The sequence below is a fragment of the Perca flavescens genome, chromosome 11 (assembly GCF_004354835.1).
Source record: "Perca flavescens isolate YP-PL-M2 chromosome 11, PFLA_1.0, whole genome shotgun sequence".
Classification (NCBI taxonomy): domain Eukaryota; kingdom Metazoa; phylum Chordata; class Actinopteri; order Perciformes; family Percidae; genus Perca; species Perca flavescens.
This window is the reverse complement of record NC_041341.1, coordinates 9,203,079-9,220,240: the sequence shown is the minus strand read 5'-3', so window position 1 is coordinate 9,220,240 and position 17,162 is coordinate 9,203,079. Positions and strand designations below refer to the sequence as shown.

General features: G+C 40.8%; 1 protein-coding gene across 1 annotated transcript in view; it reads right to left on the bottom strand.

Moving 5' to 3' along the window:
• Nucleotides 1–1,423: 1,423 nt before the first annotated feature.
• Nucleotides 1,424–17,162, bottom strand: part of itgb5 (integrin, beta 5) — a 66,256-nt gene continuing 50,517 nt past the window's right edge. Inside the window, exons 12-16 of the mRNA XM_028591931.1 lie at nucleotides 13,776–13,998; nucleotides 12,369–12,469; nucleotides 5,101–5,220; nucleotides 3,575–3,741; nucleotides 1,424–2,112 (exon numbers count right to left, since the gene is read on the bottom strand). Coding sequence (XP_028447732.1) covers nucleotides 2,017–2,112; nucleotides 3,575–3,741; nucleotides 5,101–5,220; nucleotides 12,369–12,469; nucleotides 13,776–13,998 — 707 coding nt within the window. The 3' untranslated portion in view covers nucleotides 1,424–2,016. The remainder of the gene's footprint in view (nucleotides 2,113–3,574; nucleotides 3,742–5,100; nucleotides 5,221–12,368; nucleotides 12,470–13,775; nucleotides 13,999–17,162) is intronic.

The window sequence follows — 17,162 nt, the reverse complement described above, 5'->3', positions numbered from 1 at the left end:
GGTTTTCAAAAGTAGTGTAATATATAAAATAAAATAGTGAATAATTGTCTAAAATGTCATTTTTTGAATATGGCTTATTGAATATGAGTGTGGACTCGCCGGTGCGTCTTTTGTCCTCAGAGGGATTTATTAAGGCAGTCACCACAGTGCTGAAGATACAGTTTAACACGGGAAGTCTCCGACTGAGGTTTTCACATGATATTTCAGACTTTTCTCGCTGTCCAAGAAACCAAAACTGTATAACCAATAAACTGAACAAATTAACAAGAGTTTGATTATTGTCCAAAAACTTCTAAAAACCCATAAAGGAGGCACACTGTTGCCCTGCAACTATTGATTATTTTCATTATGGATTAATCCACCAATTATTTTCTTGATTTGGTCAACAAAATGTCTGAAAATAGTAAAGAAAAATTTCCTAATGCCCAAGGTGACATCTTCAGATTGTTTGTTTTGTCCGACCAACTGTCCAAATCCCAGTTATTCATTTTACAGTAGAATAGGAAAAGTAGCAAATGACTGCCTCCTGACAATATTTGATGTTTTTAAGAAAAAACTAATGATTATCACATTTTAAAAATAAATAGTTACAGATCAAATGTATGTCAATGTACTAATCATGTGTTTCAGCTTGACTGTAAATAGTCACTAGAGCTTCATGTGTGTATTAATCTGTTGCTGAAAATAATCCCCAACAAACTCACCGTTTCCTCTTATTTAAAGCTGGGGTAGGCAGTTTTTTTGGCGTCATTGGGCAAAAATTCCACAATAACCTTTTTTTTCATATTGTCTTTTCTAGACAACAGCCTTCCCCAGCTTTAAGTAATGTCTGCTAAAAACCACAGTGCCCAGTGGTTCCGTTTAGCAAATTGCTTTTAGAAAAATGAAACTTTTACTTCAACTTTTAACTTTATTTTTTGACACATTTTGAAGATGAGTTTGGGTCTGAGCGCAAGGGACGCGGTAGAGAAGTCTGAAAGTATTATGGGACAACCACATTGTCAGTTTTGGTCTTTTAATTGGATTTGTTAACAACAACAACAAAAAAGAAATCTAGAGTAACACCAGCCTTATCCTTTAAGGGTTCAGATGCTGGGGGGTGAGTTGGTACCCTGCCATTCTGATCAATTCATCCTTTATTTAGCCAGGAAGGCCCCACTGAGAAACAATAGCTCTTCTTTCAGAGAGTCCTGGTCGAGAAGGGAGTGCAATTGGAGCATACAATAGCGCGCGCGCGCGCACGCACGCACGCACGCACACACACACACACACACACACACACACACACACACACACACACTCAACATGAAAGAAAATTTAAATCTTTACGAGACTGGACTCTTAATATTCTCTGTGCAAAATGAGGGTAAGAAGTCTATTGCTTAGTAAATGTTAGTAGTACCACAATGTCATCATAGCCACCTTTAGAAATATGTGCTTTTTAATAATCCTGTAAATTTCCTGTCCTGTTGGATGCAGTTTATACTTAAAAAAAAAAGAAAAAAAGAAGCATGTTTAGTGTTTATAAAAAATATACAAATATAAGCCAATGTCCTGCCTGCTATGTGCAGAGATTGAATGGTGGTTGAAGTCATGGTTTGTATGAGAGAGCGTTCATTTATTTTGTGTAACTGCAGACAAACTCACCGCTAACTCTACACTCTCTCTCTCTCTCTCTCTCTCTCTCTCTCTCTCTGTCTCTCTCTGTCTCTCTCTTCCTAAACAAGTTGATTCCTCGTTGCTCCTCCACAGACTGCCACCGCTGTCAGCCAAACACACAGATGAAGAAAAAAAGAAGTCGCATCACGTCTCTGGGGTAGGCTTGAATCTCCTGAAGAAAAAAGAAAAAAAAAGGCCACAGATTTCCGCCCCTCCCCCCCACCTTCGGACAGAGTCTAGTTCATTTCACTTCTGTTATCAGGTGTGAACCGTGCAGAGGGATGGGGTTGTGTTGAGTCCTCCGTCCTCCGGGGATCTGTTTGTCGGACCGGTCCTGCCGCGCCCCGTGCCGAGGGATCAGTGGACCCCCCCGTTGAAGGACTTCCCATACATGTTGCAATCGCTTTCTACAAAAAGTGTAGAGACAGGCTGCTTGTACAGAGGGTTGGAGGCCTGAAGGGGTGAGAGATTAAAAAAAAAAATAGAACAACAGAAAGTCACAAGATGACGTCTAGGACACAGGCTCTGCTGATATTAGCTTAATACAGATATGATAGTATCAGCATATTTGTTGGGCAATAAGCAATACGAAAATGCAGAAATGCAAAGATGATGTCCTCATTACATAGTTTGTCCTCTAAAGAGCACTGACAAGTTTATTTTTCAAATGTGAAATATCCTATTCGGTACTAATCTTCATATCAGAATAAATTCTTCAATACCCAAATTCAACCTGATCAAAAATGTTTATGTTTATGTTATGTCATGCTAACATCTTAACCAGCCTACTAAAGTTCAGACGTGTCAGTGAATCTCATACAGATTCACTAAAAAACACAGAAGCCAAGGCGTCTGCGCTCACTGACTCTCATTTGAATTTTCAAAATAAAACACTGTTTTAAGTATTTATTTTTTAGAGAAATTGTACTAGAATTGCCCCCCCTTCACTATTTATGCAGAGAGAAGAGGGGCCGATACAATTCTGTTTATTTGATGAGCCTCATATTTTTACTTGACATTTGTATCTATAATGAAAACAAGTTTGGTTCTAGGTAGTCTCGCATTGCCAGACCTTCCTCCACAGCGTTGTGAAGGAGGGTCTGGCAAGTCCACACAGCATTCCGGGATGGGAGGAAAACGGCATTTCTTTAAACCAATCACAATCGTCTTGGGCGGCGCTAAGCAGCGCGAAGAGCCCGCGGTGCCTCTGCAAAATAGCCTCGGAAAGGAACTTTTGATGGAATGTAGGGCTGTGCAATTAATCAAAATTTAAATCGTGATTATGATTTTGGCTCCCAACGATCACGAAAACAGAATAATCGAGAAAAACAATTGTTTAGGTCATTACGTTTTGCATATAAACTCTTGATTTTCTCGTGTTCTGAATGAAAAAATAAAGTTTAAATAGGAAAAGTATTAAGGGCAAATTTCACAGATGTAGGTGATTTTTTCACAGATGCAGATTTTTTTTTGCTGTTGATTTATTTAACTTTTTCCACGTTTTTTTAAGTACAATAATTGCAACATCTTTCCAGAAGTTAACGAGTAATCGTGTCAAATTATTGTGATTTCAATATTGACCGAAATAATCGTGATTATGTTTTTTTCCATAATCGAGCAGCCCTAGTGGAACGTGTACGTTTAAAGGTTGTTTTAGTCGTGCAGATTGGACAGATAGTCTAGCTAGCTGTCTGGATTTCCCCTGCAGAGATCTGAGGACCAGTTAACCATAGTCCTCACAAATCCACCGGAGGTTAGAATTCCCAACAAAAAGAAAGCAGAAGTTGACGGGACATCCGGCCTAAAAGAGTGAAATCCGGCGGCAACGACGCAATCCCGGGAACATCGTGGATACACACTATGTTCTAGTAGATACAATAAACTTCCCAAATACAAAGAGGGGGATCGACCTTACCATCTCGTATCGGGCTCGCGAGCGTGCACTCTGGAAGCGCGAAAACTCTCTCCGGTCATGAATGGTGATGACCAACTTCCAGGCAGCGAGCAGCACCACCCCCACCAGCAGGATGCTGCCGACCACCGCCAGCAGCACCATCAGAGCATCGGGCCCACCGCCGCACTCTGACGTAGGGAAAAAGGCAAATCAATTCTGATCTAATCGATCACTGGCGAGTACAGTACTCGCCATCACCGAGAGTAATGATCAAAAAGAGTTGGAATAAACCATCAATATCCTCTAAAGGTGGTTTGTGTATGGAATCATCATATGCAATCGTTGCTTGTCTCAAAGTTCCTCACTCTGTTTGTTACATTTTGTACTTGATCATCAAATGCAAAAAAGGTTACAAACCACGCAGTAATATCTAAATGTTTGAAAATTTCACATTTTCATTGGAATCCATAGCTGACATTAGGTAAGTGATGCAGAAATGTAGTTATCGGGCGGTGCGCGGTCACGGAAGGCTTGTATCATGTTAGCTTGTACGCTGACAGTGTTGTTGTCATTACTTAGAATTCCTCATGGGGGCGACAGAAACTACGCACTATAGCTTTAAAGGGAGAGTTCTGATCTTTTCAAGTGTGGTTGTACGAAGCTACTTCTCCATAGTCAGTGTGTTAGCTCCAGTAGATGGCGGTCGGCACGCCCCCCCCCCAGTTTGGAGAAGCAGACAGGAGTACCGACACGGAAGCTAAGATAAGACCTGCTGTGGACGGGGGCGGCAGCCGAACACTTTTTAAACATCAAACAAATCAATATCAGTTTAAGTGTACGCTAGAATTAGAATATTTTCACCGCTTTAACTTTATGACGGGGAACTGTCCGTTTCTGGGGGGGGGGCGTGACAACCGCTCTACTGTAGCTAAAACACCGACTATGGAGAAGTAGCGCAGACAGCCCCACATCAAAATATCCAAACTATCCCTTTAAGAGCAAAGACTAACATTTAAAAGTTGTAGAGGTGGTTGTCACTGCCTGATGTGAGTCGAGTGCAGATGTGAATTGCGCGTGCGTCACTTTGCGACAAGTAGCCTACAAGATGCTAACGAGAGACTTCTGTAACGTCAATACAATAAAAACGGACCTACAACGAAGTTGGTTCGCTGCTGGCTACGAGTTAGCAATCAAACACAACAAAGGCTGTCACGTGAATGGCGTTTTGAGCTAACGTTAGCGATCAAACAATCATAGATAGCTACAACGTCTTCTGTTATTGTATGTAAAGAGAAAAGTTTACTATTTTATGGATTTCACAAATATCAGTATGACACGTTATGCCGCGAACCGTTTAAATCTGAGCATGCGCGACTCACATCGGGCAGTGACAGCGGCGTTTAAGGTTCTTTGATGGTCATTCTGAAACAACAGGGTTGCACAACAACATGTAAGTTGAAGTCCTGTTATGTTACATAAGACAAAAACAAACTAAGCTATTCTCACGGTGGAGGCAGACCTAATTTGTTGTTGTTTGGAGCACTGACCTGGCTCTTTCAGAGCTGCGAGGACGGACTGTCCGCTGGCGTGCTCGGAATACGTGAACTTCATGACACAATCGTTGTCTGTCTTATACAGACAAAGCACAGCGCCGGGCTCCTCCGTTTCTGGGAAGGGGAGGGAAGGCGAGAGGGAAAAGCAGATCAAAACACACTTCAATGGCCGATAAGAATCTTCTGTCGATCTTTAGTTGGCTCGGTTAAATCATCTTCAAGTTCATATACTTGGCAGAATTTCACCACAAAAGGAGATGAGAAAAGGAAAGGAAATAACCTGAAAAAAATATATATTAAAAGTTATTAACACAACAAAATGACAAGAGCATGTTGAAAAACGAGAACAGCCCCCCTAATCAATGTCTTACTTGATTAAAATGAACTTTTACGGACTTGTTTTTAGAAATACTTTGAGGTTCTTTGCTCTTTAATTCCACTTAGGGGAAAATATTCTTCCAACAAAGATTGTTTCGGTAGGAGCTCACTCTCTACTGGTGTTTCAAAGGAAATATATTATCATCATCATTATTATTATTATTATTATTATTATTATTATTATTATCTGCTGAGGTTTAGCTTCAGATTTCGGAACAAAGAGAGAGAAAAGGGGGAAAGATGAAGTGAAACTGAAGAGGAATCCGGCTCTTGAAAAAAAAAAAAAAAAAACTGAAAACACTTGTAAACAATCATCACATAGCCTGAATTTCTTTGCTCTGAAATCACAACCGACAAATGAGACTGATATTCTGGGTGCTTTTTTTTTTTTTTTTTTTTTTTTTTTTTTCTTTCAGTCAATCCTCATCACCCAAAAAGATTTAAAAACTCACAGAGGAGAGTGAGGTCACACTGCACCCCCCACCCCCATCAGGCCCCCCCCTCCTCTATTTCATGCACCAAGTATCTGGAATGTACATGTGGAGCCTATTAAGGCCAGTCAGATGGCTGAACTAGCAGGGAATGCTATGAAAGACGTCAGATCTGGACCAGAGCCACGCATGCTGGGCCAACACGGACTGGTCTTAGAATAGTCTCTAACTAAACACACAACCAGTCTCCTCTTTCTCCTCCGCGCGGCATCACGGTGCCATGGAGGCCGTAAATCACTGTGCACTTATTAATGCATTCCTAAACCTTTCCCTCCAGGGAGGTGATAGACGGTAAAAAAAAAAAAAAAAACCAGATAGAAGCACTTATAGTTAACACGGTCTGCACGGTTAGACCTGTACCTCCAGCTTTTTTAAAAAATGACACATGAGCGAGGCAATGCTTTGTAGCAGGTTTGTTTATTCTCCCTATGGCGAAGGAAGAACAGACGTTGAACTTGAATGGATTGATCTCTTTGAACCAAACGAGGGGTGTGTGGAGTTATTTCCTGCTGTGTGAAGTGAAGGTGTCCGTGGAGCTGCGAGAGGCCCAAACAGACTGCCACCTGCCACGTAATAACATAAACATCGGGACACGACTTGTCCAGTGGGCGGACTTTCCTTATTAATCACAGGACGTGTGTGAGGTGTTAAACGAGAAAAGATGTGAAGCCCCAAACAAGCACAGAGAGCCAGTCTACTGCAGGGGCAGAGCCAGACTTTGTTAACATGGAGAGTTTATTCCATTTACGGCAGCTATATGCTCTATGTTTTAGGGATGGACCTACTGATACTGGTTTTTCAAGGCAGATACCGATACTGATTATTAGTAATTAATGAAACCAATAACCGATATTTGGAGCCGATATGCATATACCGTGAAAATGAAAAGTCAAAATTAAGATTTTGGAAAGTTACAAACTCCAACACAAAACTTTGTTTACATGCTTTAAGCAGTTATTTAATACATGAGAAACTTTCAACATAACACCCAGTAACAGAGAGTCAGATAGTGTTGTGTGTGTGTGTGTGTGTGTGTGTGTGGGGGGTTACCAGATCAGAGGGACAGCAGACACAGAGCTGGAGCCGAGCTAAAGTAGATGACTTTTTAATTCATCAACTTTATCGGTTATCAGGCAAATAAAAACGCAGATACAGATCATCTGCAAACTGCCAAAAAAAAACAAACTGACTAATAATCGGCCAGAGCCGATAATCGGTCTATCCCTAATATTTTTCAAGCCACTTGAGATAACAAAATGCTTATAAATCTGTACATCGTTTGGGAAAAACATGAGTTTCCAAAAAAAAAAAAAAAAAGAATCATCCTGTAGAGCCGACATCCTGTTGTGTATCTAACTGTTCTCCAACAGTCTTCATCATTCTGAAACCAGAACAATCAAATCAAATGTTGAGGAAGACAATCCTGACACCTAAGAAAAGGCAAAACTTGTCTGATGTTGGTATTTTTAAGGTTAGGCTACATAGCATAGGTAGCGTAGAAATTTGGCATAAACAGCTTTTCTAATCTTGAAATTTTTATTACACTACTGCGTTCCCTCTATGTTGATTGGCAAGTGGCGGTCCGCCATGGTTAGATTTCTCCCGCCACGGTATCAGAAATATATATACAAAAAGCCGTCTATCAGCAGTGATTGTAAAGAGCACGTCGACGGAGAATAGCGCAGACACGCGCTTCACAACGCGAGTGCCACTCGGAGAAAAGGGAGAAAGAAAAAAGAGACAGGCTGTCCGGAGGACCCGGCTGAGATGGCATGTGTGCATCCTTGAGAACTGTAAGTCGTATAACTTATATTGTCAGTTCATTTAAGCCTGTGTTATTAGTCTATAGTTCTTGAACATTTTTTGATATCATATCATGGCCTGGTAGGCTAAACCGTGATTATTTCATACATTCATGAAACATATTGGGGGAAATTCATTCAACATAATTCACAGCCAAATGACAATTAAAAGTGTTATTTGAACATTTATAACCTAACCTAACTGGCACTGCCTCCGATTTGGTGTCTGCTGCGGTGCGCCGCTTCCCTTTTTTTCCTCCATAAACTCCGCTCTCAGCTCCTCTGCCAGTCGCTGCATGAACTTCCTCCGGGACATTTTACAGCTGGTGCTCTCCTTGGAGAGAATGTGTGCAATGATTCCAGCCAGTTGTAGCATGTATAAAGTTATATGAACACGTAGACAGCTACCGGCCATCTACGTGTACACCGCGCCTTTCACAGAGCGAGCGCCCAGTGCTTTTCTTCTGATCCAGAACCGAGTCCATCCACGCCGTAGCCTACGTTACCGGCTCTGGCTTTGCCCACACTTGTTCCTCGAGACCGCTAGTTACGTTTCTCTGACAGAGACTATGATTATTACTAAGCAACCAAGATGCATCTTCAACCACGCAAAAGATTAAAAACAAAACCGCGAAAATCGGAGCGGTCAATATCATAGTGTATGGCCAAAATAGGTAAAAGTGATTGTATTTTCTTTGCATTTTGTGTAATGTAAAGTATATAAAAACTATTTTAAATGAAAATACAGACTCTTTTAGGAAAAGTCAGGTACCAGCAGGATTGTATTTTTTTATTTAGCAGTTAAGTTATTACACATAGAAATGTCATGACCGTCCTGGCCGTTCTAGTGTAACCGAGCCTTGGAGTTATTTTTCCAAAAGCCAAGAAAAATCAGATGCACACAGCAAGGCTGCCAACTTTGCCACTCAGGCAAATATGCAATTAGTTTTCATTATGAATGGTTTCATACTATAGCCTACTTTGGGTTTTGGGTTCCCTATGAAGAATTTCTTGTAAAATTCATTTTGTAGACCGACAAAAATACAGTTCAATCAAAACGAAATGAAAATATGCCTCGTTGTGTGTGAATAGAGGTGAATAAATATATTTGTTTGTGTTGCATCGAAGTGTCAGTTCTGTTTAATACGTAAAACATTTGGCGGTGGGGCGCGGGACGGGGACGGACAGATCTGCCCCACTGATAAAAGAAATCCTAGAGGAAACACTCGGCTATGCTGGAGTAGAGTTCACAGAATGGAATAGAACCTCTTCTCCAATGATCTGCCGGTCCAGTCAGAGATACTGAGGGGGAAATGACACAAAGTTGAAGCTATTTTGAAACCATAAAATTAGAACGCAAATTTCGGTTCCTCAATTCAGTTCCATTTGATGTGTTGACTGAAATATTTTCCCACCGTCGTTCCGAAACGGACGTAAAAATATCACACTTTCTCTGGAGTCTACCGTTACCTAGCTACCGTAAATGTAGGCTACTTTTAAAATGCCATATTCTCCCCTCTGGGCTCACCAAAATGGACATAAAAGCATATTAACCATTCACTGGACGTGATCACTAGTAAACATATTACAGCTTTGATGTAATTTTTCAAGAATCGGTTTAGGAATCGGAATCGTTTTAAAAAGTACCGGTTTGGCATTGGAATCGTAAAAATCCCAACGGTACAAAACCTTAAATCTGCCCCGCCCCTGGTCTACAGCCATGCGGGCAGCTCAGTGAGGTTGTACTTAGGTACGTATAGGCATGCTAACATCAGCGTGCTGCAGCTTCGCGGCGCTCTTACATTATCAACAATAGGACACGCTTCTTTTTCCAGCAGTTTGACAGAGGATTGGTTTCTCATTAAGCGCTTTCGCATCTTGCTTGTGGAATTTGCTGCTCTGTGTGATTCTCCCTGGACACATTATATTACATCTATTTGCAAGATGCTTTTGTCCAACGTGACTTACCATACTGTCCATATCAGATCTACTGGGCATATCATACCGTCAGCTGTTTATTCTGTACATAATATCTTACTATTAGCATTTCAAAATCGGTTTTTAATGGCCTTGTAAACACATCATTTACAAGGAATTTGATTTTGGCTTTTTTGTTGCTCCCAAAGTACATACACAGAAATAAACATACGGCTCAAAACCAGGACATAAGAGCTGAACAAATATTTTAAGTACAAATATAAGTTTGGATATTAAAAAGTGTATATATACACATATACTAGGGGTGGTACGGTTCATAAAAAACATCCGAACCGTTCGGTCCGCTTGTCTCGGTTCGGAACGTGTGCCGCACGGTTCGACGCATGCACAATGTGGCCTCGTGCCCGTCAGGTGCCCCGTATGTGACCTCAGTGTGTTTCCCTTTCGCGCGAAAGAACACACACACACACACACACACACACACACACACACACACACACACACACACACACACACACACACACACACACACACACACACACACACACACACACACACACACACACACACACACACACACACACACACACACACACACACACACAGAGAGTACATTAAGTACTTTATGTGTGTCCCAGCCCAGGATAGGAAATGAACTAACAATGTAAACTGGTTTTATGTTTAACGTATTCTGACTTATTCAAAAGACGGAGCTTTAAGAGTTCCTCTCTTTTTCTTTTAAAGGATACATTTTTGTAAGAGCTACACTGAAGTTGGCAGTTTGATAAATGCAAGTTATTTCAATTGATATTCTGTAATATTTCAATCTTCATGTACAAAAAAAAGGCACATAAGTTCCTGTAGATGGCAATACACATTCTCCTTTTTTTGGCCAAATAAATGAAAAGCTTGTTGAAATCACAACAATGTCTTCCCTTTTGCTGTATCAAAATCTCAGCTAGCTTTCCTCAGAGATGGTCTTAATAATGTGCTTAAAGTCAAGTCAAATTCAGTTTGTGCATGATTAGGCTACATGATATAACTATAGAATTATTTAATACTGTATCCTACATTGTGGATAATTAAGCTATATACCGTATGCTGAAGTATATTTCTGGAGTGTTAAAGATTAAAAAATAACAAGAACCGTACAGAACCGAAAACTCTGACCCTAAAACCGTGATACAAACCAAACCGTGGGTTTTGTGAACTACATATATACCATATATATATATATATATATATATATATATACATATATATATATATATATATATACATATATATATATATATATATACATATATACACACACACACACACACACACACACACACACACACACACACACACACACACACACACACACACACACACACACACACACACACACCTTCCCCGTTCTGTTTATTCTACATTTTATATTTATTCTAGGGCTGGGCAATATATCCACATTATATTGATATCGTGATATGAGACTAGATATCATCTTAGATTTTGAAGCATCGTAATATCGTTACATGTTAAGTTTCGCCTTTTGCTGGTTTTAAAGGCTGTGTTACAGTAAAGTGATGTCATTTTCTAAACACACCAGACTGTTCTAACTGTTCTATTATTTGCCTTTACCCACTTAGTCATTATATTCACATTATCATGGTTATTTATTTAAAATCTAAATGTGAAGATATTTTGTAAAAGCACCAATTGTCAACCCTAGAATATCATCGCAATATTGATATCGAGGTGTCAACAATATCGTGATATCGGATTTTCTAGATATCGCCCAGCCCTAATTTATTCTATGTGTTACTTTTTCTTTATTTCATGTTTTACTACTGGTTCGTTGATGGCTTCCTTCTGTCACACAAGACAATGGGAGTATTTGTTTTATATACATTTTTTTGACACATATAGACCCAAAAAGGTGGTCAATTCACCACATCCATGGGGAAAAGGCATTTATTAAAAGATCAATTTCGGGATTTTAATCATCGATATCAGATCACTCAAACAAAAATTTATTTTAATTGGAGAACCGATTATTTTGAGCCAGGCCTGGTATGTTACGTTGAGGGTAATGAAGGACCAATGTTGCAAAGGCTAAATAAGTGTCCGTGACAAATACTGATGCACATTTTAAATGTAGTATATTATGTAATAATCCTCTTAAAGTGTATAGGCAATGCAAGTAACATAATTAACTTCCTACAGTATATAATGTAACTGCTCAAATCAAACGGGGTAAATTAATGTGATTTACAGTCACATGTGAGCATGTGACACATTAAGCTATTTTAACTACACTCCATCTTGTTATTATTCTATTGTCAGCGTGTCAATAATTTAAATATGGCTATTCTTGCAATGACAGCATGGTGCTAGACCGGTGTGAGAGTTTGTAGCTATTACATCAGACGTGATAAATGGGTCACATGTCACCCACAACTGATATCACTGGACCATGTACTGTACTTTGGCAGAGCTCCCCAATAACAGCATAAAAAGTCTAATAAAAAGTGACAGTGGAAGGAAGATGTGAAAAGTGAAACTGTTGCAGATGCAACAGATGTGAATACCTCCAGCCAGCTGGTCTGTGTGCATGTGTAAGAATATGTGTGTGTGAGTGTGTGTGTGTGTGTGTGTGTTTACTCACTGAGGGTCTCCACAGTGATGATTTCATCCTTGCACAGGCGCTGGCAGGTCTGGTTGTCTGCAAGCCTTCCGGAGTTGAAAAGCCGGCACTCGATACACTCCCTGAAGCAGAGAAGAGCGAGTTTACTTGAAAAGCCGAGTACAACTTGTACAAAAAAGGCATCTTTTATCTTTATTCATGAGCTAGAACGCACCCAGAGAGCACAAATCTACACCAGGCCCTCACATTCTACTACATTTGTTATTCAAATGCTGTTTGTTTTTTTTACCCTGGGTACGTCAGCTGTCAAAAATGCCCCACAGCGCTGCTTTAAAACACCAGAAGTTTCTCTGCAACAAACTGTCAGCAGCTGGACAGTGGGTGAACCGTGCGGGATGCCAAAAAACAAATAAACTGCAGCCAGTGAGTTTAATTACTGAGTTTTTTTTTTTTTTTACTTGCATCAGTTAACGATGCCGGAGAAGTCACTTCAGGTTTCTGCGACATTTAACAGCGGCAACTTTGTCTGGCGCTGCATCTAAAATTCATTATTTTGTTCACGGTGGAGATAAAGAGAAGCTGTCCAACTTCTGTGCACAGTCACACCCCTCTCCTCTTGGATGTTATACACTCAGTTGCCAATTTATTAGATACGCCTAGATAAAACTAATGCAGTCTTGCAATAAATCCTCCTTTCGTAAAGGTTATACATCCGTCTTTTCGATATCCTGCTAACTAAACACAAAGTAAAACATAACCCCAACGGTGGAGATAACAGACTATAAATCACGACAAATGCACAGGCACGTACTGCTGCACATTTCTCGTGTTATTTGTGTGAGATTTCTGGCTGCTGCTTAGCTTCATTTCCTCCTTCAGATATTATGTAACTGGTCGTACAATGGTTGACATGATACAGCGATGACCCGTCTCTAAACTCAAGTCTGGTCAGGGGGTCAAAGGTTGTTCCATAAAGATGGCCACTGCCTTGGGAAAGTGGAGCCATGTGTACGTCAGGAGGGCCTGTTGAGAGGACACAGCAGTTATTCTGTCCTCACAGGAGAGCGTTCTCTTTACTAGACGTCTGACAGGCATTTAACCCCGACCTCAAAAGAGCCTGAGCCGCGACGCCGAGAGATGCTGAAGTTCAAACGGCGGGGCAACGGCTTCATTTCTCAGGGTCACAAATGGAATGAGAGTTATCTGAACAACTCCACTTAGATAAGTCCATAAGTGAGTGAGTTATGTGAAGGCTTTGACAAGTTTTTTTGTTCTGATGTTTATGACGGTTTGACCTCTTCCCCCCGGTTGGATGACTGCATCTCATCATACATCATAGTAGATTCCTGAGGGAACATTGTTTACATTTTCCTCCGCTTGTCTCCGTCGGTGGTGTGAGGTGCTCATTGCGGTGCGGCGTGACTCTACCTTTTAGTGCCACAGGCATCGGGGCAGGTGGGACATTTCTCACAGGTATCTCCGAAGGCTCCTGGCTCGGTGCACTGACAGCGGCCGCACACACAGCTGCCTCGCCCGCTGCACATCTGCCCGTCGTCTGCGATGCAGGACGACGTCTCTGTGGAGCAGTTACAGTTGTCGCCGATGTAACCGGCGTGGCATTTACACTCCCCGCAGTGACATTCTCCGTGACCTGGGCGACAAGAGAAGAACAAATAGGAAGTCAGCAGAGGTCACTCTACAGTTATACTGCAAACCTGTTTAAAACGAGACAGACCTGATACTGTGAGACCATCCAGAAACACTTAAGTACTGTAAATACTTTCACATTCACACTTTGTGTGACTTCTAGAGCCGATATTAGGCATTTTCCAAACTATCGGTAACGGCATTTATAATGGCCGATAATTGAATATTTAAAAAACAAAATAAAAATGGACGAAACACCCATCAACCATGTTACAAGTGTTGTTGCATAGTTTGTCCTCCAGAGAGCGCTCTACAACGTCCCTGTTGCCAACACTCATGTTTAACCCTTTAAGTTTCATATCTTAAGTTTGCATTTTTATACATTTTATTTATCAGAACATTAATATATTTTGATGTTCCTCTGTTCTGTTGTGACAATAAAACAAACAAGTTTATTTTTAAATGCATTATCATATTATTTTAGTGAGGACTCATACATAACTACAAATAATGAATGTTAGGGAAATCGGTTTATGTTACGAGTTTCTGGATTTAATTTTTTTATATTATATATCGGATTTTTAAATCACCAAATATTTGTATCGATATCGGCCTTAAAAATCTTTTATCATCGGGCTTTAGTGACTTCCCATAAAGAAAATTACAAATGCATCATATAATTACACCAGTAGCCAATCTAGCACCAGCTGAGAGCGGCTGCTCAACAATTTCAGAGAAGCAGCCGTTGGCAATGAAAATCTCCCTCCAACAACGCTCATTAAATATGCATTAAAAGAAAATCACGTTATCACACATAAATAATGACATGAAACAATGAAATAGTGCAAGTTAAATTATGGGGATCACATAACATACAGTATATAAAATAAAAGGAACAAAAACCAAAAAGGCTGAGATACAAACTTGTAAGTGCTATAAAGGTAGGAATCAAATAAACTTGATACAACATAAGTAGTCATTAATTTCCATAGTTATAATACTATTACTAGCTCCACTCTTCTGGGAAGGCTCTCCACCAGATCTTGGCTGCAGGGATTTGCTCCCACTGAATGCTTCAATAAATCCTAAAGGTGGAGGTCAGGGCTCTGTGAAGCCCAGTCAAGTTCGTTCACATTAAACTGTCGTCGTTTTGAAAAAGAGCCTTCAGTGGCAAACACTTTTCGTTTCAATTTCATACATAAACCTGTAGCATTAATATTTGTTTTAACTGGAACTAAGGAGCCAAGCCACATGGAATGGTGTCCAGATACTTTTGGCCATATAGTGATTCTACAAGCAACAAGTCCCGTGAAGAAAAGTGTTGCCAGTATCCAGATATGTGTAATCCAAAATACACACACACACACACACACACACACACACACACACACACACACACACACACACACACACACACACACACACACACACACACACACACACACACACACACACACACACACACACACACACACACACACACACACACACACACAATTTCCACTCTTGACCTTCCTGTGCCACGGTGAACAACAGGAGCAGCTGGAGCTTTACAGCGCTGAGCTCATCCACATGTGCCCCTTTTGTGCCACACTCATTAACTTGTTATCTGCACTGGAACAAATCCAACAGAAGCCAAGTCACAAAGCTGTGACCCATCGGGTCTCGTTGAAACTCTGATTTGTCTCGGGCCGCCTGTGTGATTGCTCTCCCTCAACAGACGAGAGGAATCCTTGACGAAGGGAGGACAGCAGCTGTAATCAGGGAAGCATTACTGACAAGCTTATTTCACACTAGTTGTTTCAAAAGGATCCTCCACAAAGAACGCATTCATTGAGCTGCTATCTCGGACGGATAAGGACCGCACAGAAAGGAGGTGGCCTCCTGTCTTTATCAAGGCAGCCTGCTGTCTGCAGGCGGGTCAAATCCAAGAATTCAAGGTCTGTATCGGAAGAAATACGCAGAAAAATAGCAGGAAAAACAAAACAAAAAAACCCATCAACGGAACTGTGATGTGTCAGACATCCAAGGCCAGTTGCTAATGACGCCCTCGAAAGCCAGCTAGGGATGATGCTGCAGCGGCAAACTGTTCTAGCAGAACTCCCAACTGGATCTGAGCGGTTGTAAAAAGTAGCATATGGCTTCATTATGGAGGTTTTCGTTAATTTAGCAGAGCCCTTCATGTCTACATATGACACGAAGCTCGCCATGTTGCACGGCATGTTACAACAGTGGCCCAGAATGGCCAAACTGGTTTGTTATATCCTAAATCTTTTGAAAAAAGCAATAACGTAATGGCAGTTGTTTTTCCGATTAACTGCCATTACATTTTATTATCTAAAAACTCCAAATGGAAACACCGTGAAGACAGATTTATGATCTAACAGAGGAGTGAAGACTGAGGAGAAAATGGGTCACAAAGTAATGAAATCACTGTTTGTCTGTCTAGGAGTGGCTCCTTCTTCGGTCCAACATGCACTCAGGACAGTCGTGGATTACAACAATCAGAATCAGCTGCTACTCCACCTCAGACACAGAGAGGAAGAAAAACAAAGCCAGCTAACTCAGATCCTCAAAGAGGTCACACAGACTTCTCAAAATGAACAGGAATAAGTTGAATCATCAAACTAGTGGTCAGGGTTGTGCAACATACTGTCTGGACTCACATACATGCTGTAAAACATGTCTCCCGTCTTGGTTAGGCATTTCTTTTAGTGCATTTTTAAAGGTGGAAAAACTGAGACTGATCAAATTAATCCTTTTTGTTTTTAAGAGTCTGGAGCACCACTCCCAAACCTCGGTCAGCGGAGGCCGACATGACAAGTGGCATGTGGCTGAGTCATGGTACCAACCCTGGGAATGTGTCCCTAAATGACACCACTGCTTGGGCAAGTAGAGGTGTGAGAAGTGTTTGGGGAGGATAAAAGAAGTGCAAGTGCAGCTGCTTTGACATGGGCTTATTGTTGGACATGTCCGGACGAGCAGCTGCCAGGTCTGCTGTCTACAAACCCTTTGGCTCACTAGGTTTTGTGTTTGAGATTATGCATGTCTGTTCATATCGTTTCACATCTCTTTAGTTTGGGAAGGAGTTGCCCGGTTGTCTGTTTTCTGCTACTTTAAAGCTGCACTTATATACTGTATATATAAAATATTTTTATATGAACAATT